Below are 22,833 nucleotides of genomic sequence, written 5' to 3'. Positions count from 1 at the left end.
TGTCTCCTATGAGACACGCGGAGGGACAGCCTCGCTCTGTTTGTTACCTGCTGTTGTTACCAGTTTCACACTGACCTCATTCCAGAATTCCAGGGGTACCTGACCTGAAATGAGTGTGTAAGATTGCAAAACAGCACAATTAGTTTGAACTCTGGCAAAATCATGGCCTGGCCTGCCTCAACTGGCCAGGATACAACGTGGCCAGCAAAATCCTAACTGGGCAAGGAGTCACAAAGGCTACAGCAAGTGAACACACAAAGTTGCGGAGTATCTGCACAGCAAGCAAGGGTCTCACATTAACATTTTCCAGTATTTGCTCTGTGAATGCACCTCAGTCCACTGGGGGAACTTTTTTTATTATCATCGCTATGGTGGTACAAACACACAGACATAAAGTTTGCCATCTCAACTATTTTTACCTGTACAGTTCAGCAGTGTTAAGTATATTCACAGCGTTGTGCCACCAATCCCCAGAATTCTCTTCATCTTGTAATTGTGAAACTGTGTAGCCGTTCAGCAAGGACACTCCGTTCTCCTCCCTCTCCTGGCCCCTGGCAACCATTCCATTTTCTGTCCTGATGGATTTGACTAGTCTAGGTCCTTCATAAAAGTGGCATCAGATAATATTTGTGGTTTTCTGTGACTGGGTTATTTCACTTATCAGACTGTTCTCAAGCTTCATCTCTGTTGTACCAGATGGCAGAATGTCCTTCTTTTTGAGGGCTGAATAGTATTCCATTGTATGTATAAACCACACCGAGTATAGACCCAGAAGTGGAACAGCTACGTCATACGGTAATTCTATTTTCAATGTGTTGAGGAACAATGACATTGTTTTCCATAGGAGCTGTACCATTTTCCATTCCCAGTTTCTCCACACCGTTGCCAAGACTTACTTTTCTATCATCTTTTCCTAGTAGCCACCTTGGTGCGGGTGAGGTGGATTAGGGAGAACCTTCCAAATGCACCTCAAAATACTCATGCATCAAAATTCTAAGTTAGGGCTTTAGAATTGCTGGATTCCAAGGAATCGTACGCCTCTACAGCCTATGTCGTTCGCCGCACGTGCTCCGTGAGGCAGGTGGGGAGCATTCACTCCGTCTAGCAAGACAGTCCGCCGGAGCTCAGAACAGTGAACCAGCTTGCCCGAGGGAGTGGGCGACCAGCCTCACCTCCTCTGACCACACGCGTCCACCACACTCTCTGGTACGACATTTTGAGGACCGTGGCAACGCAAAGAAAAGGGGAAAGAAATCGACCAGATTGCCACAACGCTCAATACGAACCTGCCGAGCAGAACGCCGCCTCAGCTCCCTAAGGGAGCCAAACTTCTGGAAGGCTGAGTTCTGAACCCGGAGGCTGATCCTTATGTACCATGAACCTCGAAGTCACTGGCCAGCATGTCCCTGAAGGACAGTCCCCTGAGTTCCACTATGGCCACTGAGACAAGTAGAGGGACAGACCCGGAGGGCTGATCCACACAGCTCGTTTGCGGGGACAATCACACCGCAGGAAGTGTAGGGATTCAAGAGTTAGAACCAGCTTTAGGCTGGGCGATGAGCACCCACAGATTTGTTCTCCTCTCCACGAAAACAAAAAGTTCTGGCACAAAAGGGACAGGGTAGTACCTGCGGTTGGAGCCAAATCCTTGGACGTTTCCTCAGACAACCCAAGGTACTCTCTGATGAGACGACTCAGCTTTTGGTAGGCAGCATCCAGATCATCTACAGAAAATGAGAGAAGGTACTTTTAAAGCAACAGAATCATATCTAAACATAGTCAATTTGCCACTGTTGGTGGTAATGATTTTTCAAGCTCCCTCTAACTTTATGACTATTGTCATAGGCAGGATTCTAAGCCCCTAATGACACGTCCCCTTCATATAACTGCCTCCCGTGAGCAAGGGCAGAACCTGTGAACATGAAGAGATATTACTCCCGTGGTCATGTTGTGTTAAACGGCAAAACAGATTTTTGCAAATGGGATGAAGGTTACTTATCAGCTGAGTTTGGATGAGTCAGAAGGAAGACTACCCAGGTGGACCCACTCTTTTTTTTTTTTTTTTTTAAATGTTTATTCATTTTTGAAAGACAGAGCGCAAGCAGGGGTGGGGCGGAGAGAGAAAGGGACACAGAATCCGAAGCAGGCTCCAGGCTCTGAGCTGTCAGCACAGAGCCCGATGAGGGGCTCGAACTCACACACCATGAGATCATGACCTGAACTGAAGTGGGCCGCTTAACCGACTGAGCCACCCAGGCGCCCCGGGCCTACTCTTAATCACATGAGCCTCATAAAGGAAGCCAGTTTCCTGGTAGTAGAAGAGGAAGGCAGAGGCTAGAAGCATGAGGAGAGTTTGATGTGCCATCACTGGCTAGACGACAGAGGGGCCCCGTGTGTAGGACGTGGGAGCAGCCTCGAGGGTGGAGGGCAACCCCTGGCAGAGAGCCAACGAAAGCAGCAGGGCCCCCAGCCCCACGGCCACAAGGAACGGCAGTCAGCCAGCAGTGAGATTATACTCTGGAGCAGATCCTCCCCCAGTGACCTTACATTTCAAAAATAAAACCTTGCTGAAAGTCACTGACCTGCATTGATCACTGCGTCGAAATATCCAGGAAACTGCTGATTGATTTTAACATAAAGGTCCACTCTGGAGACAGCAAATTCAATCTCTAAACGACTGAATAATCCTTTTCTCCGCAAGTATCCTTCATATTTTTCCTTGTTCATGGGCACCACCAGGATATATCGAGGCTCAAAATAGGAATATTTCAAACTTCTGACACCCTGTTTGTTTAAAGAAAAGGTAATAAATTAGAAACAGATATACAATTTAGGTATCATTTTGGAGACATCTGACAACGTTGGCAAAATAAGTAGTCTTACATTGAAGGACTTATTTGTATTATTAGCTATTATTTTCCTGTAAATGTCTCAAAGTTGGATTATTCCCCTTTGTTCATCAGGGGATGATGTATTGTTATTGGAAATAAAACAGCTCATTCTACCCGATTATCCTTTAACTAATCACCCTAATATACATGATGGTTCAAAAAGAAAATGGCTAGGTACAAACAGATACATTCACAGCACTGTCGCATCCTCATTTTTTTAAAGATTTCATTTTGAAGTAATCTCCATTCCTAACGTGGGGCTTGAACTTACAACTCTTAAGATCGAGAGTCACACGCTCTAGAGCCTGGGCCAGCCAGGAGCCCCACTGAAATGTACTTCAAGTCTACATTTCCAAGAGCAGCCTTTCAGCGCCAGGAGATAAAGATCTTACCGAGAAAAAAAAACGCTACTCTGTTACCTGTGCCTTCGCCTTGGGACCCTTCCTATTCCTAAACCAGCAACCTGGTTGGCTGGTTCCTATTACATCTCACAGCTTCTACTCAGAGCAAGGGACAGCCAAGCTCAAGCCGCCGTGCAGCCAGCAGGTCCCAGGGAGAAGCAGGGCTGGATGGTGACTGTGGCTCCCCAGCTCCAGCAGACTGCGAGCAAATCCTACAAACTCCCTGAGCACCAGTTTCCTCACAGGTGCAACACAAGAGCCGCTCCAAATGAACTCTGCACTTCCTCCCCCCTCCATCCCATCATCAGTAGTTTAACTCAACGTTCAAAATCTTGGTTTTAAACATTCAGTGGGGGAAGCAATACAGGCTCTTTAAAAAACAGCTTCTGTAAGCGTCAGTGACAAGAGCAGTTTGGAAAAATGCTTTCCCTCGGGAGCATCAGGGAAATGAGACCTGGTTTATATAGAGTCGACCTCCTGGAAATGAGTCGGGGAAAGCTCGCAGGGAGGAAGAGGACAAAACAGAAGCCAGTGCCCAGAGAAGAAGGTAAAGGTCAGCAAGAGGCGCCAGGGAGTTTCTGCCTTGCCCGAGGAAGATATTTTTGGGAAAAGAGGTCTTTTTTTTTGCTTATTAGCATTGAAAGAAAGAAAACCTCCTTAAGGATGCAGAAGCAATCAACTGCGGAGAGGTGAGGACTGCAGGATTTTGAAGCTAGAAAAATTAAAGGGCTGGAAGAAACATGACCAGTCTCACTGATGCGAGGCTACACACCAACACCAGGAGCCAAGAAGGAATCACAGTCCCCCGCTCGGCCAAGTCACAAAAGAAACCAGTTCTAGAGAAGGCTCAGCATCCATAGGAAAGGGCTGTCAGACCCACCCAGATTTTGTTTTCTCTAAGCTTGACCTAAGGGTATCATTTTTGTAACTTTTTTTTTTCCGACTACAAAACTGTTAGACCGCTCAGTGAGCGTACCTTAAATAGACAAGCAATGGCCTTTAAAGATTTCACATGTTTAATAAAGCTATATATACATATTTTTTTAAATTAACTAATTTATTTGTTTTTTAATTTACATCCAAGTTAGTTAGCATATAGTGCAACACTGATTTCAAGAGTAGATTCCTCCATGCCCTTTACCCATTTAGCCCATCCCCCCTCTCACAACCCCTCTAGCAACCCTCTGTTTGTTCTCTATATTTAAGAATCTCTTATGTGTTGGGGTGCCTGGGTGGCCCAGTCGGTTAAGCGTCCGACTTTGGCTCAGGTCATGATCTCACGGTCTGTGAGTTTGAGCCCCACGTCGGGCTCTGTGCTGACAGCTCAGAGCCTGGAGCCTGCTTCGGATTCTATGTCTCCCTCTCTCTCTGTCCCTCCCCCGTTCATGCTCTGTCTCTCTCTGTCTCAAAAATAAATAAACGTGAAAGAAAGAAAGAAAGAAAGAAAGAAAGAAAGAAAGAAAGAAAGAATCTCATGTTTTGTCTCCCTCCCTATTTTAAAGGTATATATTTTATTTTTTTAATTTTTTTTAACATTTATTTATTATTGATAGAGAGATAACAGAGCATGAGCAGGGGAGGGGTACAGAGAGGGAGAGACACAGAATCCAAAGCAGGCTCCAGGCTCCGAGCCGTCAGCACAGAGCCCGACGCGGGGCTCGAACTCACGAACCGCGAGATCTTGACCTGAGCCGAAGTCGGACGCTCAACCGACTGGGCCACCCAGGCGCCCCAAAAGTTATCTATTTTTAAAACAAATAAGTGAGGTAGTCACGGTTTTACCCTGGATATGGATTGGAGAGAAATTTCTGTATATTCCAATTGCAGGAGATCACTGGGGAAGACAGGGTACGGGGGCAGAATCCTGAAATCTGCCAGTCTAAACTGCTCACAGCCTGGAAAGATCGTAACCGGCGAGCAACTGCAGTCACTGCCAGCATCAGCCACACATCTCCCACAGGGGATCAGAGAGCACGGCCAGCTGCACAGAGCCCCCGGGCAGGCCCGTAGCCTGTGAGAAGGAACTTTCCCTAATAGCACTTGAGATAAAGAGAGACTGCACCCTAAAATAAAAGGGATACTTCAGTGAGGAAATAACTTAGGAAATAAATCCTGAGGGGCACATCTATTCATAGTGTATGTGTGCTATGTCTCGTACTATAACTCCTGTCATCGAATTGTTCATGTCTGGCCTCCCCCATACGAACCATAAGCTTCCCCCCACCCCCGCGCCTGGCAAGTGTGCTACCTGCACACCGTAGCCCCTTCCTCAACCCCAGATATATACATACAAACTCACACACGTTAAAAATACAGAGTGAAAAAAACACTTACTTCTATCTCCATGTGAACACAGCTTGCTAAACCGTCTCTTGCGATGGCTTCTATGGTGTCCCTACTTAATCCATAGTTGTGATTCCCATAATTAAATGTTAGAATGAACTTCCCCTGAAATTTGAGAGGTACAAAGATTTTCATGTAACAGCTGCCATACTCAACTTTAATATAAATAAAATTGTTTGATGTCTTACTTTTATATGCTTCTGTAAAACCTATGAATATTAGCAATTATAGAAGGCTGACGATGGGTTTATGAAACTTAACACCCAAGTGTGGTAGACAATTTAAACAGAATTCTCAGCTGGCAAAAAAAAAAAAAAAATTAAGTTTCTGGAAATACGGTCATCTGCTGACAAAACATCCAGGGAGAGTAAAGGTCTCACCAAAGCTTACGGTAGAACAGACCATTTTGCTTACTTACCTGCTTCCTTGCCAACTGTGCACCATAAGCTGCCGTTGCTGAGAAAGCAAAACTGATAGCCTGCCTTTTGCCTCGGCCACGTTGGCTACGCCAACATACCAGGTACCCCAGAGAAAGCTCCCATTCTCCAAAGCCTTGCATTCCCAGATAAGCCTGAAGGCCATGAATTACAGGGACATCTGAAAACCTTTGCATCCTGAGATAAGCCATGAAAAACAGACCCTTTCTGCTTTTCCATATAAAACATAGCTTTGTATTGAAACTGCCCCAAATGTTATTCAACAGAATTGCTGTGTGCCCTCTAGTCACTTGAGGTTTAAAGGCTGCCTTCTATCTGTATTCTGGAAGCCCAGTTCTTCCCAAAGCTGTACTCCTTTGCAGAACAGTCCAGGTAAAAAACAAAAAACAAAAAACATGGCTCTCAAAATTGGCTTTTTTCCTTTGACAATATTAGATTTATTAAACTACTAGGTCTAATCTAAACTGGAAAGCTCATGACCAAAAAAATAAAAACATGAATGATCTTGGCAACTGTGACTCCTCGTGCACAGGATTTTCATATAAATGATGGAATGAAAATCTGCAAGGCTGAATCCCGTCAATCGAATCCCATCGAAAGGCAGTAGCAGTGAGGGGCACCTGGGTGGCTCCGTTCGTTAAGCGTCCGACTTCAGCTCAGGTCACGATCTCACGGTCCACAAGTTCAAGCCCAGCGTCGGGCACTGTGCTTACAGCTCGGAGCCTGGAGCTTGCTTCGGATTCTGTGTCTCCCTCTCTCTCTGCCCCTCCCACACTCCTGCTCTGTCTCTCTCTCCTTCAAAAATAAAAAAAGTTACAAAAAAAAAAAGAACAGTAGCAGTGAGGAGTCCTTTATACTACCTGTGCTTCCTGGGCCCAGAGGTTCCGGAGATTGGGGGGGATGGGAGACAGGCTATCTGTTGGAAGCCCGTGAGACACAGAGTATCTCCTGGGGTAGGTGGGTCTCTAGTGAATGAGTCTGCTATGGGTGATGAGGAAAATCCACACACCCCATAATCCAAAGAAGTTTATATCATGCAGTCTAAAAGTTTACAACTCAACAGTAAATATCCTTGATATTTTACTCCCTCAATGTCATACCTTCTTTGTTCTTTGAAACAAATACTACATCATCTTTTAATATATATATTGTCATCTATATAGATAGGATAGATACCTGAATGTCCCATCAGGTATATACTTTGTCTTGTTTACTGTGACTCACCCTGTTTTCAAAATGTGCTCTTGAATCACTCTTCAGATATATACTATGAATTTGTTTACTTGTGTGTACAAGGGCCTCCCTCTGTGAATCCCAAACGTATTTTCTGGAAAAATGCAGAGTCGGAAGGAAGCCGGCACTGTACTTTTATATACAAAACAGGCCCTGTCGAACTTGTTTCTAAAGAACAGAGATGAAGTGGTCCTCCAGCTTCTGGCTGGTGATCTTCCATTTCTTTCTGCTTGCGGACATCTTCATAAACAGCAACAGTCCTATTGCAGAAGCCTCCTCCAATAATCCTATTTCCACAAGTCAGGGAGTATATCTGCAGGGAAGTGACTGCATTCATGTGTTTAAAAAAGATTCGCGTGGCCGTAGGCATGGGACATGATGACCCTCGTGTCGGTGCTGGGGGGATATGCAGCAGTAAGTATGTGAGAGGGTGTGCGGCTCTGTAGGTCAGAGTGCATGGCTGTGACTGTCCACAGCAGGTGTCCAAGGCTGGGGCATGCCATGGTGGGACAGGCTGCGTGGGTGGGGGAGGGTTCTGCGTACAGAAGGCTGCGTGTGTCGGTGTGACTGGCGACGCTGACAATGTGTCACGAGTTTATAACCTGTATGTTTGCCTCTTCATGAAACAGTCTTAAGCTCACTTTCAAGAAAAGGAACTCAGGGGCGCCTGGGGGGCTCAGGCGGTTAAGCATCCAACTTCGGCCCAGGTCCTGATCTCGCGGTCCGTGAGTTTGAGCCCTGCGTCAGGCTCTGTGCTGGCAGCTCGGAACCTGGAGCCTGCTTTGGATTCTGTGCCTCCCTCTCTCTCTGCGCACCGCCCCCCCCCCCAACTCACGCTCTGTCTCTGTCTCTCAAAAATGAATAAACATTAAAAAATGTTTTAAAAATCAAAAAAAAAGGAGCTCAGAAACAAAATTCAAGTTGAAGAAAATGACATTATATTGAAGTGATAGATTTTAGCAGAAGCAGTAAAAACAAGTACTTCTCAAACACACGAGGATTTTGCAGAGGGAGTCAAACTGTACGAGCAAATATGGTGTACAAGTACAGCGATTTCTTAGACTAGGGATTGAACCAGACTTCCTTATTACTGATAGGATAAGGTAATAACATCAGGGAATAACATAAGGGAATAAGGTATATAAATAAGTTATTTATTTATATATATAAGGTTATAAATAAGGTAATAACATCAGGGAAGCAGACGGGGTACTGAGAACAGGTGAACTGAACCAAGAAAAAATGTCTCAGACTCTAACAAGAGAAACCAACATGAATTTCATGAACTAGCTGCCTTTCAACCCAAAGAGCCCTAAAAGGATGCTTCTTACTAACGCTACTTACTAATAATGTTTCCTATCTCTATTAAGGCTTTTAGAAATATAAAATCCCAAAGTACTCTTGATACATTAAACTGAATTACCAAAATACAGCCCAAGGAGAGAAGATTATAAAGAATCTCTAGGATGTTCTTTTGACAAGGTTAGAGGGGAAACGGCCTAGGGATTTGTAGGACTTAATCACTTGGGTTTCTCTGTGAACACAAGAAAAAAAACACACACTATGTGTAAAGTTGGCCATTCAAAACTAAACTCGTGGAAACGGCAGATCCCGTGCTTACACGGACCACAATCATGTGCACGCAGTATAACGTGGAAGGTCAGGGCTGTATGTGTGTCCTACCAACTGAATGGGACACACCGTGATGAAATGGTGCTTAGGGTGACGACCACGAGAAAGCCCCAGTTTTAGCAAACGGGAGCGGTCTCTGGACAGAGCACTCCAACGCCGAAGGAGGCTCAGTTCACAAGTTTCGCACATCAGATCGGGTCTGTGAGAACTGCCCATCTTGAGTGAAGCCTCATCAATAACAGCAGCACCTGATAAACACAGATCGCGAGAACTTTTCGAAGTGCTCTTGTATTTCCTTAAAATGTCTACTCATGTAGCTTTATTGAAAAGTTACAATATTCCCTCCAAGATCAAAAAATAACGCAGCACGTGCACAAGGATGTGGAAGTGGTTTAAGAAAAAAAAAAAAACAATCCTAGGAGAACACCTCTCTCAACAGACACAAAGCGTTTCTCGATTTTATCGCTAGTTCCTCATATTTCTAGCAGAGAACATGCATTTCTTGTGCAGTACAAAGGGGAACATTCTTACCATGTTTACCATTTCATCAAAAACTTCTTGAGAGATAAAATGATAATCGACTCGATCCCCCTCTCCAAAGTAAGGCGGTCTTGTGGTGTGACAGGCCCTGAAAGCAGATGAGATAACCAGTCTACTTCTAGCAGCTTGAGATTCGAAATGGAAAAGGTTTTGGTAAAAGTATGTTTTCAAAAGCTGAAATTGATCTGTGGATCGTGAATTGGGGAACAACATGGTTGTGAAAATGCTGCGGTTTTGAAGCTCTAGGCTACATTCAGCTGCTCTGACTCTACAGGGATTGTAGAAATTTGAGATCATCAACACCCGATGTTTACTTGTTGTTTACCACCTTGGAACCAGCCCCTCTGCTGCCACACTACTTTCGGCAATAGAACGATGTCTACTGCTCATATATTTCCACCCAAGTGTTTTCGTGTCCTCTCTGCTCTGTGGGCACTTTCCCACGCCCCTCCTCATTCCTCCACCTGGCTAGCCAACTTGTCTTCCAGGACTCAAGTTACATGTCCTCCCCAAGCCCAAAAGCCCACCCCCTATTGCTGATTACGCACCTCTTCTGTACGCGCCCATTACCCTCATTGTCTGCCACCGATTGTATCGCACCCAGGTCCCTGTTCAGGACCCCATCGCCTTCGTGCTGCCAGTACTCGATACCAGGGATGAGCCTCGCACGGGAACCCGTGAATGGAGTTCTCAGCTCAGTTCTCTGATCACTGACTGCAACAGCGCCCCCATCCGGTCCCCAGCTCCCACTTACTCTCTGTCACCAAAACTGCCTTCTTTTATCCACATATCTGGCTTTTCCCTGTCCTCCCCAGTGGGATGTAGGACTCATGAGGACAGACCTTTTCTTGTCCATCTTACGTGCGACTGTATTCCCCATGCCTGGCTCATAGCAGGCATTCACTAGGTATCCATAACATGAATGAGTAAATGAGACCTGTGGAGTGGATAACAGGTGTGATGAACTCTATTTTGCGGAGGACAATAAAAATGGCCAGTCTAAGGCCACAGAGCAGGCCAGTGTCAGTCCCAGAACTAGATGACAGGGTCCCAGCTAGCCCAGGACTCTCGATTTCCTCCCATTCTGACGTCTCGTGTTAAGTTCTGGGAACGCAGGCTGACTTTTATTATCCTGTGGTTTTAAAAGAGGAGATGAAAATAGCTAGACGTTCAACGTGTTATTTCATTTATTCCTCACAAGAAAAACCACGAGGCGGGGATTATTGTTTTCATTTTACAGACGATGAAACTGAGGCACAGCAATTAAGTGAGTGACTAAGTAGGAATGCCAGGATGACTCCCTGTCAATTCCTGTTACGATCATGCTAAGTGGGTAAAGTCACAACCCTCAAAAGCCTCTCCATTACAAAGCCAAAGCCAAGTTTTTATAATTCATCCCACTGTTTCCCTTCCATTGTAATCAAGAATTAACTAGACTGGTAAATTTTAAGGTCTTAACATTACATTTAAATTATATACCTGGGAAAGAGAGTATATTCTAAGACTGTCAAAACACCGCGACATTTGTTTTGTTGTGCGAATACACTGGCATCTCTTCACACACCTCGGCAGGGCCCTGAGACCCTCTGTCTATCGGTGTCCTTGACAGTCAGGAAAGATAAATCAAGGACTTGGCATCCCGTGCTGTACACCCTTAGCATAGCCTTTACGCACCATGCCAGATTTGCATTTTCCAACAAAGGGATTGAGCGGCAGGAATTTTTTCAGAATTTCTAAAAGGAAGACACAGCAAAGAAGTCATCTGAAGCTTCTAGGCAGGTAAATAAAGAGAAGGCTTCACTGACGTGGAGCATGCAGATGACAGAGCCTGTATCCGCCATGGAAACTTCTATTAAGAAGGACCTAAGATGACCTGTGGATTTTTGAATCCTGTCATCCAGTTTTCACATGAAGAAATGTTCGCTGTGAAGCATGCTCCCCAAATGCGAACATCTGAAAAAGGAAATGCTGCAGAGTGAAAGCACGGTTGCACTAAACTTACTTAGCAAAGAAATGATGCCAAATTTTAGACAAAGAAATTTGCTCGGGCCATCACCTTCAATAGCCTTCTTCTCCCCTGTCTAAGGGCAATGCTATTCCATGAGTTTATTATTTACTAATGGATTCACTAGTTAAGTCATGGTGAACAGTTAACTCATGGTTTGCAAAGGGAGCCACACGAAAAGAACGGAGTTAGACACTGGTCCTGAGGGTTACGAGTGAGGTTAGACATTCGAAAGGCCCGTTCATGGGCCAGCTGTCGTGAAGGATCCTAACAAACCAAGTCTGTGGAGAGGAGATGATCAGGAGGGGAAGGGATCCGCAAGGTCAGACCCAACAATGGAATGGTAAAATATCCAGGGAAAAGTAATAGGAAGAAAAGATGTCTAAGACGAGCTAGCAGTTGGATGAGGAAGTAGAAATGTTTTCAGTTTGATTCAGAAGCACACAGTTTCAGAATCTCAATTCTGGACCAGATTGCCTCAGGAAATAACAAACTTCTTGTTACTGCAAATACTGGGGCAGAGGTTTGGCTGTGAGCACATCTAAACTCAAGCACGTGATAGCATGCCATGTGTTGGTAAGTGAACTCTTTCAAAGGCTACCCACAAAAGCCCAGGTCTCCCTAAGGCATCCGGTAGGAAATTTAAATTGGTCCTAATGCTCAACGCAAATATGCGTCAATTAACTGCCGGACATCTAAAGAGATCATCAGCACATATGATTCTAGCACACGCTGAGTATCAAATCCCAGGAAGCCACTGTCCTGTCCACTTGCCCGTAACTACACATCACTTCCTAACTCATGCCATCACTGGCCGTTACTGTACCCCAGCCAGTCTCCCTGTATCCAGTCTTCCCTGCCCCACCCTCTGCCAAGCTTCCGGCCGGGCGCACTTTCTGGAATGCAGCGGTCGTCATGACACCTCCTACTTGCAGAGCCTTTACGATCAGACTCCTGTCTACTTTTCTGGTCTTCTCTTCTGCCGTCTCCCTCTGTGCTTCCAAGTCTTGCCGTATTTCAGAACGTACTTTCAGTTCAGCGAATGCACCCATCGTTCTTTCTGTCTGGAAGGCACCCGTTCAAGTTCCACATCCCATTTACCTTCTACTCTTCCTATCCCAGAGGCTCTTTACTTCCCTCATCCTAGCACCCGCCAAACTCCCTTGTTAGCCAGCATTTACCTGTCAGAATCCCATGCTAGACTGTAAGCTCCCAGGGCAAGACCACGTCTGTTTGTTTTACAGCTTACAGCCTGCACATGGCCCGTGCTCAATAAACAAAGATTAGATGAATAAATGAGTCATTCTACTAGTATGTCACATCTGTATAAATAGACATTAGACTAGACTGAATTTAGGTAACTGTAGTTCATAGATCTCACGTAGCTAAGTAGCTATGGTCTTTTACTTTACTGGACTCTAGTGCTAAATAAAAGCAAAATAAACTTGGTAGTCAAGATCATGAAAAAGGTTACAAAAATGGAGATTGCTGTAAATTAGAGGTCTAAGAAAGAAAATAAGGTTTTCCTTTCATGACTATTCATATCACTTTCAAGGCTTAAATCTGGAAGGTGCCCAGGTGTACTGGCATCGTTTTACGTTTCTCTCATTATTCATTACTCGTCCAGGGAGCCACTGATTTGTGTGGTGATATTAAGGTTGGAAAGAGAGAGATTTTGAAGCCAGTCAATTCATATCTCCAGGCCACGTATAACTAATACAGGTAAAGAAAGAACATGCAACCTATTTCTAAAACCAAGAACAAACGGAAAAATCAAAACCTAAAACAAGTCCAGAATCTCTCAGCCACACCAACACTTGTTATATCATGATGTTTTCCTTTTCATATTTTTATATCTGGATATGCAACTTGGTGTGTGAGAATTTCATTGAATGTCTCCGTCATGGGTCAATGTAATGTAAAAAGGAAGACAAAATACCAAGAGACAATGAAATAGAAGGGAAAGAAAAGATTCAGGCAAATGACAGAGAAAGTGCCTTTGTGAATACTTACGTGTTTCATGATGAAACTGTATTCGTGCCTTTTTTTCCATGTAATTAAAAATCAATAAAAAATTACGTTGGGTAAAGAATAAAAAGATCTACACAAGAGCAATGACTTGCCCCTGAGGATGTGCTTTGGTTTTATCATTTGGTTTAATTAGAAAGTTGTTGCATATAAAGTAGTACTATCTTACTTTCCCAACAGATGAGATTTCTAGCTATCTACTATCTCTTTTTTTTTTTAATCCAACGATATGATCTTTGATCCATGCCTGGATGGAATTCTTACAACGATGGGCCATTGAGCGAATGGAAAACAAACATTAAATCAGTCACAAACATGATGGATAAGTATCCTAATAAGTGGAAAACAAGGATTTAATAAAAATGAATAATTAGAAGGCCCATCCAGGCGAGAACACAGAAGCAGACTGGATCACAATCTTGGTGAGGAGTTAACGAACACCTCCGAGAACACATCCGTTCCAGCAGGACCCACAACGTGTATCACAGACAAATATGAAGGACCTGGCTCCCAACATTCACCACATAATTAAAAGGAAATCTAATCAGAGAAAGCCTTGGTTCCTGGTATTTGGGTTTGATAAAAGGTTCCGGGTTTCATACTGGCACAACAGTCAGGATACATCTTTTCTGCCCTAGGTTGACCTTCCATTCATTGTGTTCCACTTATCATTTAAAACAGGTTCGGCACCTCTCTACAGGCAGCATGGTACACTATGCTTTTTTTTTTCCCTACCGTTAAGTTTTAATTTATTTTTGTTACTTCAGGGTGCTTAAAATACATTAATGAATAAATCATCCTATATATTTGAATCCTCGAGTTGTTCAAATGAGGCATGTAATTTTAGATATCTAAATAAATGGACCTGTTTAAAATAGTATTTACATTGTTCGAACATGTATAGCTTAAGGGAATGGAAGGCATTAGAAAATAATTTGTATGTATTTCTCTGGCTGTCCTAAATATCTTCACAGCCACCTCCTCCGGTCACCGACAAACATTACTAATCTAGAAGTAATTGCTTTGCCATATGTCAAAATGAAGGGGAAACCGGTTTAAAAGACCACAGTGGTTAACTCTGACTCCCAGAAACCTTTAAAAAGTCTGTAAAGCCAGCTGAAGACTTTTTGAATGGTCCTTTTTTTGGGGGGGGGGGGGATTGTCCTCTATTTTAACCAGACCATTAGGGAATCACAGAGCAAAACATTTGCTCCAGAAAACTGGAGTGTACTGAATGCTGACCCAGGGGAATGGAAAAATGCTGCCCTTTCTCTTTCCTTCCTCCTGAAATATCCCTCCAAAGAGGAAGATCCATGGGGCGCCTGGGTGGCTCAGTCAGTTAAGCATCCGACTTCCGTTCAGGTCGTGATCTCGCGGTCCGTGAGTTCGAGCCCCACGTCGGGCTCTGTGCTGACAGCTCAGGGCCTGGAGCCTGTTTCAGATTCTGTGTCTCCCTCTCTCTCTGACCCTCCCCCGTTCATGCTCTCTCTGTCTCAAAAATAAATAAAGGTTAAAAAAAAATTAAAAAAAAAAACAAAAAACAAAGAGGAAGATCCGTGGGGAGGGAAGCAAGTGGACGGCAGAGGGTGGGAGCGGCGGTCCCAGGTACACACACCAGCCCACACACCTGGCGGCGCCGATCCCGAGCCGCGCGGTCACGTCACGTGGTAACAGGATGAGCCCGTGTTCCAACGCCACCAGGCTTCACCAACAACACGTGTGTTTTCGAACCTTGGAGAGTGATTTCGGCTGCCAGGGAATGAAGTTAAGCGTCTGGGGAATTGAAGATGCAGGGTGTATGGCGGTGTAATCAACGGCCAAGAAGCTGATACGCCTCCTATGGACCTTTCGGAGCTCGCTTAAAATTAACAGCCGAAATGAGCAAAAGCCTTACCAGCCAATGAACATTACCATTTCACAGCCTTACCAGCCTACGAACAAACTCACCCGTATCTGAAGTAAGCGCTGAGCTGTCTGCAGAGGCGGTGAGCGAGCTCTCGTTTGCCACAGGCTTCAGGACCGGCCAGCACCAGCATGGGATAAGGGGCGTCCAGGCGAGGAAGAGTGCTGGAACACAGGCAGTCAGTGGGTGAGGGCCTGGGCCAGTCGGATACATACCCAGGGGGCGGGGTCTACACCACAGTCACACTAAAGTCAATGACTGAGCCCTTGCTGCATGCAGGCACTGGAGAGAAGCCTCGTCCTACTTTCCCGAGCAAGTTGATGATAATATGCCCAAAATAGCATTCACAGCGTAGATAACAAACAAAATCCAAATGTATGTCAGTTTACTTGAACATTTTTTTTAATGGTCTTTATTTTTTTTATATGTCTATTTATTTATTTATTTTTGAGAGAGAGAGAGAGAGAGAGAGAGAGAGAGAGAGAGAGAAGGCACAAGCAGGGGTGGGGTAGAGAGAGACAAAGAATGTGAAGCAGCCTCTAGGCTTTGCATGATCGGTGCAGAGCCTGACGTGGGGCTCGAACCCACAAACCGTGAGATCATGACCTGAGCCGAAGTCGGATACTTAACCAACTGAGCCACCCAGGTGCCCCAATGATATTTATTTTTGAGATGGGGATGAGCAAGGGATGTGGCAGAGAGGGAGACACAGAATCTGAAGCAGGCTCTAGGCTCTGAGCTGTCAGCACAGAGCCCAATGCGGGGCTCGAACCCACGAACCGTGAGATCATGACCTGAGTGGAAGTCAGATGCCTAACCAACTGAGCCACCCAGGCACCCTTTGAACAACATTTTTAAAAGGAAAAAATATGGTAAGATGTATTACTTCTTGGTTGATAAAAGTATTTCCTCAAGAACTTAAAAACGAAAGTTCTGTGAGAAGTTTAACACCCATACCTACTGAATTAGAACACAGATATGCAATGAAAATGGTAACAATTAAAATTGACCTGAGCAATCACTATGTGCCAGGCACTATTCTAGGAGTCCTACATACTTTACCTTCATGTAATTATTACAGGATGATAATGAAGATATTTCTATCATTATCCCTGCTGCACACATGAAGAAACAGAAGTCCAGAGAGGTTAACTTGCTCAAAGTTAGCAGCTAATAGGTAAGAGCTAATACAGGAATCTGGGCATGGCTTCTGGGCCTGAAAGACTAGAATAAGGAAGAAAATCTCCGGCTACCAGCTGGGCTGAAGTGTATGAATTCCACTCGTGCCACAACTATAGAAATACAAAATAAAATCTACTTTAAAAATATAAGGCTGAGGTGTGGATTCTATGAAGAAGAATGGAAATGGTGGCAGCATAATTTTTCAGTGTCTCTGAACATCCACAGAAAAAACAGAAAAAAGCTGAGAGCAAACACCCATGGCTGACATGTATAACAAAACCCGATGAAGAAGTATCTCCATGCACCACAAACCCACAAGCCTTGCACAGTGCTGGAATCTGTGCAGGGGGGCAAAAGGGCAGCAAATGACAGGCCTGAAAGAAAGGGAACCCCCAAAGAGCCAGGGGCATCCACTGCAAAGCAAGCAGGCTGAAACTACGTGAACAAAAATCTGTACATCAATGGTCATAATACCTGGATTTGTAATAGTCCCAAAATGGAATCACCCCACGTTTTTCGAGAGATGGAATGGCTAAACTCACTATGGTACATCCATGCGAGGAATATGACTCAACAATAAAAAGGGCTGAACTACTGATATATCCAAGAACTTGGATGAATCTCCAGAAAATAAGGCTAAGTAAAAAATTTTTTAAAAAGCCAGTCTCAAAAGGTTATATAGTACATGATTCTATTTGTATAACATTCTTGAAATGACAACAGTACAGAGATGGAGAATAGGCCACCGGTTGCCAGGGGTTGGGGGGAGATGAGTAGGGAGGTGGCTAAGGCTCTACAAGGGAAGGACAGGGACCCTTGTGACAAAACTCGTCCTTACTGATGCTCATATGATCTACACAGGTGATAAAATTGCATAGAACTAAATGAACACACGAGTCAACGCAAAGCTGGTGAAATGTGATCAGATTCGTGGACTGCATCAATGTCAATTTCCTGGTTTTGATATTCTACTATAGCTAGGCAAGATACCACCATTGGGGGAAACATACAGAATTTCTCTGTATTATCTCTTACAAAATCCATGTGAATCTAAAATGACCTCAAGGTAAAATTTTTGTTAATGATCAAAGGGAAAAAAATTGAAAAAGTGACAAATACTGAATATAGGCAAAGGATATCTTCTTCCTAAAAGAGAAAACCAAAGCAGAGGAACAGAAAAAATATTAAAGACTTAATTCATGAATACTCTCCTGAAATAAAAAATAGTAATAATAATTACAAAACTATACATTGAAAAAATACACAGCATACCTGGGAGTATTAGCCCAAAATGACCAGTAATGAATAACACTAAGACCCAGTCTAGTACATGATCAAACTTTACAGAAAAAGAAACCTATTCAGCTAGAAAAAGAGAATACCTGACTTACAAGGGAAAGAACACCGTGTATCAGATTTTGATGGCTGTTTTGCATCCCCCCAAAAAAGCGTAACATCTTTAATATATTCAAGGAAAATAGTGTGAGCCATGGACTTTAAACATAGCAAAAATGACTTTCAAGTATGAAGGGCAGAGAATATTATCAACATGCAAGAGTTCAAGGGATACCGATCCATCCCATAGTGCATCCTAAGGAGTCTACTGGAGAACAAACTTCACAAGACCAAATACGGGAGGAGACCTCAAAATAAGGACTGGCAGTGAGCAATATACATGCGGTTATCCATACACCTGAGAGCAAATGACAGCAAAGGAGGAAGTATGGGGTGTGATGGATATACGTTCTGACAATATAAATACGGTACACTATTTTTAAAGCAGGTGATTGACACTTACATAAAATATATACAGTAGGCAAATTCATAAGGCTAGAAAATAGATATGAAGTCTCCGGGGACTGGGGGTAGCAGGCAGCGGGCAGCTACTGCTTAGTGGTTATAGCTTCTGTCTGGGGAGATGAAAAAGTTCTGGAAATAGGCAGAGGTAATGGTTGCACAATAGTGTGAATATAATTCATGCCGCTCAACTGTAACTCTAAAATAGCTAAAATGGCAAATTTTGTTATATATACTTTACCACAAAACAAATGGGGGGAGGTGATGGGAAGAGTATAGGTGAAGTGAAGTATGATTTCAATGTTTTCAGTAATCGCACTGGTGGTAGGATTAACACTGATACTGCTGTGCTGCGATAGGGGATTTTCAAAAAGTAATTACGGGATATTCTCAATCCATCTTCCTATTGTGTCTCTGGCTTGGGAGGAAAGGATGATACAGATGTGATAGAGAGGAGAGAGGATACATAAAAGTTCAATCAGGGGCGCCTGGGTGGCTCAGTTGGTTAAGCGTCTTTTGGCTCAGGTTATGATCTTGCAGTTCGTGAGTTTGAGCCCCACGTTGGGCTCTGTGTTGACAGTGAGGAGCCCGAAGCCTGCTTCAAATTCTGTGTCTCCCTCTCTCTGTGCTCCTCCCTTGCTCACGCTCTGTCTCTCTCCCTTTCAAAAATAAATAAAACATTTAAAAATTTTTTGAAAAAAAGCTCAATCAACAATCATCTTGAAATTGGATTGTATCAGTAGGAATTCAAGAGATATTTGTCATCTATCTGTAAATAGATACAGATAGATCTAGTTCGATATAGACTAGATATAAGCAGATTGAATAGACGTAGAGATATATAAATAGATAAACAGGATAGATAGAATACACCAATAGGCGGATGCATAGATGGGTAGATGAAGGAAGGAAGGAGGAAGGAAGGAAGGAAGGGAGGAAGGGAGGAAGGAAGGAAGATGGAAGGAAGGAAGGAAGGGAGGAAGGAAGGAAAGAAAGAAGGAACACCTTCCTAGATCTGTCCGCTAAAAAGCCTAACAATGGGCAACTCAGTAGCAGTGATTACCTCTAGCCCCCCAGATTGTGACTGAGAAGTACCTTTTCTCACTAAAACAAACCAGGGCTTCTGGGAGAAGTGGTTGATTGCAGAGTTTGGACAGGGCTTGTACAACACGAGCCTGGAGAACTTTGTCGTAGCAGAGAGCAAGAAAGCTATCAGCGACTACAAGGCTAGAGTCAAGATTCTGCCAGGTAACTTTAATGTTGCATCCTCACCCCAGTCATGCCAGGGGAAGGGACAGTGGCTCCCCAATAATGCAGTGTAAAAGTCCTAAGGTCAAGAGTTAGGGTTCCCTACTGGCCCAGCCTGGGAAGGGCAACGGTAGGCCTGCCCCTGTCTCCATGAGTTTGTCACAGTGAACTCCGCTCCATTCTGGAGCATCTGGGGCTGCTTGGCCATTTGCTCTTGTCTATTCGAAAGCCAGAAATGATGAAGAAATACGTGTTTTTCAGACAGTGGTGTAAATTTCTTTGATACATATTTTTATATAAATGTACCCGAAAGCATGAAACAACTAGCAATCTCATAAACTAGGAAAGAAATACAATGAAGACATAAATGCCCTTCTTTTAAATCAAATGCGCCTTTCCAGATGTATGCAAATAAATGATAAATCATTTCACCTAGAGGGCTACCATAAATATATAAAACTGTCAATGTCTATATTATTAAATTACATGTAAAAACTCATGTCCTGGATGCAAAATAAAACATCGTGCTCTCTGTGGGAAACCAACCACGTGAAGTAGAGAAGCAAATACCACATAAAGAAGAGAAGCCATTTATAACGAAGAGATTGTTACGAGTATTTTTTAAATGCCTTCGGGTATTGACAGAATTTCTACAATGTACTTATAGCATAAATGGCCAGCTGCTCCAACAGACTGTTTAAAAAGAAACAGAGAAACTGTGGCAAATCTGTCTTTGAACTCAGAGGTGAGAGATCTGTTCATGTGCTCTAGCAAGCTGGGTGACTCACAAGCACAGTGGAGCCAGTATTAAGTCTATCGCAGGTTTCCCCTCAGCTAGCCGGCTTCCTTCGATGGACCCTCCAATAATCTGCATTCACGGATGTTCTCTGACAGGCGTATCTAGCATTCATTCACTCATAGCTAAGGAAAAATTCACAGCGGATAGAAATCGGCACGATTCTCTTTTCATGACACAAAGGTCTGTGGTTCTGTCCGACGGCAGGAAAGGGGACACATTTTGAAACGTCTCGTTTCACGGTCCTCTGTCCTAGGCCAGCCGCCATTCAAGGGGCCAGCTGAGAAAGGGAAGACGAATGTACTCTTCCGCACACTTGGGACGACACCGATGAGCGAACCCCGTACTCAAGCATATGATGACCATCACTCTGAGTCAGCCAAATAAAGACCCTTCCCTCGGAGATGAGAAAGGGGTGAGTCACAGAACGGAGGGCTAAGGCAGACGAGGACGTTGTCCTGAGCTTTCCGCCCTGAGTTTTACCCCGGGGACCCCAAACGAATACCTGTCAAAGATCCTCTGTGGCTGCATCACGCTGTTGAGGACATGGGTCAGGTGATCCTGGGCTGCGACCACTTCTGGGGGAGGGTTGTACCTATTCACTGCCGCAACCTTTTCCAGAATTAGAAATGCAAGAGGAAAAACATACATGTCTAAAAAGAAGACAAGTCTCAGATTTTAACAAAACATTCTAGACATGCAACCGGGTATGGAAAATAACTCACGCTCACGGACCTTTGTGCTCAGTCTTCACGTCTACTCTAACTTTCCTAAAATCTAAATAATGACAATTATTTTCAAATATGAAATCAGAGGCGCCTGACTGGCTCAGTCGGTTGAGTGTCCAGCACTTGGTTTCAGTTCAGGGCATGGTCTCGTGGTTTGTGGGTTCAAGTCCCGCGTCAGGCTCTGCTCTGACAGACTGCTTGGGATTTTCTCTTTACCCTCGCTGCCCCTCCCTCACTTGTTCATTCTCTCTCTCTCTCTCTCTCTCAAAATACAAAAAATAAATAAACATTTAAAAATAAAATAAAATAAAATAAGGAGCTGGAGTCTTTGAGTTCCCTACTTCTTTATGCTTCCTGGTTTGGGAGGGGAGAAAACGAAAACAAAATCTCTAAAGCCTGAGATTACACTTTTAATGCGAGTTGCAGGAATGAAATACATAGTTCTAGATTCCAGGTCGTGGATACTGCAGGGATGTTTTTCTCATGCCATCTCATCAAGAACTACCTCAAAGATCTCAAATTCTATCCAGATCTCCTCTTCTTTCAGAAAGCGTCCTCTGTTCAAAGATAGGGGTCTTCCCCCTTATAATGTACACGTCTCTATGCTCTGGTCCTTGTCACCCTCAAAATACATTAGCCTCATGTACCACACATCTACTTAATGCATACTTTCCAACTGCATTCCCTTTGCAAAACGTTACAGGGAAAATCTAGTAAGCGCCTCTGAGTTTGAGAATAATGATACACTAGCATCCCTAACTATTTTTAACCGCGATTTCAGAAAGGCACTTATGAAATGGAGTATCTGCCCCTCTACATATTTATACCTATTTTCATTCTCATCTCAGATTTGCATTTAGTGTAAGAAATCCCTCATTAGTGCAGATTTCAGCTGTCACCAGTCACTAAAGCATGACAAAGTACCACCCCAGGTACGGTGGTGGGGAGGCAAGTGCATAGCATTTAAGGTCTGGTTACTCTGGAACTGTGTGTCCAGGGGGATCATGATTTTAAAGGGCAGAATTAAGGGTTTAAAATATCAGGACAGTGACTCATTTGAGTACCTTTTGATTATACGCAGCAGTATAGAATAAATTTCATCATTAAGTGACTGTTTAGAGCAACACAGAATCACACACTCTCCAAAGACGACAGTTATCCAAATTAAGAGACGGCCATCACGCAGCCACGCGCACACGCGGGGCACAGCGTCTGCCCCCACCGCCAATCTACTCACTGCAATGGCAGGGCCCTGGCCACAGCTGCGCTGATGCTCACAGCTTTGCAGGGGGTGAAACAAGAGAGTAAGGAACCGCTCCCTAATTCAACAGTCAATTCACGTATCATTACGTGTGCCATTTACCGCTGACATTGATCCTGCAGTGGGTAGCAGAGCCTCATAAACACAAAGAATGACATGATTACGTACCTTTTCTTCCACTTTAATTTTCTTCTGATCTAATTCTGTTAATTGTAGGAGCATAAAAATCACGAACAACCAATATTCAGACTTTTCCTATTTAAAATATCAAGAGGAATATTCAGTCGCCTGCCTTTACCACATGAGTTAGCACCAGCACGCTGCTCTCCTGAGTAGGTCTTTGGGCTGCTACCCCACCCTCCACACACACACACACACACACACACACACACACACACACACACACAC

At 44.0% G+C, this 22,833-nt stretch overlaps 1 protein-coding gene across 3 annotated transcripts in view; it reads right to left on the bottom strand.

Moving 5' to 3' along the window:
• Positions 1 to 1,387: 1,387 nt before the first annotated feature.
• Positions 1,388 to 22,833, bottom strand: part of LRGUK (leucine rich repeats and guanylate kinase domain containing) — a 62,302-nt gene continuing 40,856 nt past the window's right edge. Inside the window, exons 7-13 of one of the 3 annotated variants that reach the window (XM_049643025.1) lie at positions 22,594 to 22,680; positions 20,942 to 21,048; positions 15,458 to 15,577; positions 9,469 to 9,565; positions 5,627 to 5,740; positions 2,583 to 2,784; positions 1,388 to 1,724 (exon numbers count right to left, since the gene is read on the bottom strand). In XM_049643025.1, coding sequence (XP_049498982.1) covers positions 1,432 to 1,724; positions 2,583 to 2,784; positions 5,627 to 5,740; positions 9,469 to 9,565; positions 15,458 to 15,577; positions 20,942 to 21,048; positions 22,594 to 22,680 — 1,020 coding nt within the window. In that variant the 3' untranslated portion in view covers positions 1,388 to 1,431. The remainder of the gene's footprint in view (positions 1,725 to 2,582; positions 2,785 to 5,626; positions 5,741 to 9,468; positions 9,566 to 15,457; positions 15,578 to 20,941; positions 21,049 to 22,593; positions 22,681 to 22,833) is intronic. The other 2 variants (XM_049643023.1, XM_049643024.1) reach the window with 2 other exon arrangements.

This window comes from Panthera uncia, chromosome A2 (genome assembly GCF_023721935.1).
Source record: "Panthera uncia isolate 11264 chromosome A2, Puncia_PCG_1.0, whole genome shotgun sequence".
Taxonomy (NCBI): Eukaryota; Metazoa; Chordata; class Mammalia; order Carnivora; family Felidae; genus Panthera; species Panthera uncia.
The sequence above is the reverse complement of the archived record's forward strand: the minus strand, read 5'-3'. Positions and strand labels throughout refer to the sequence as shown.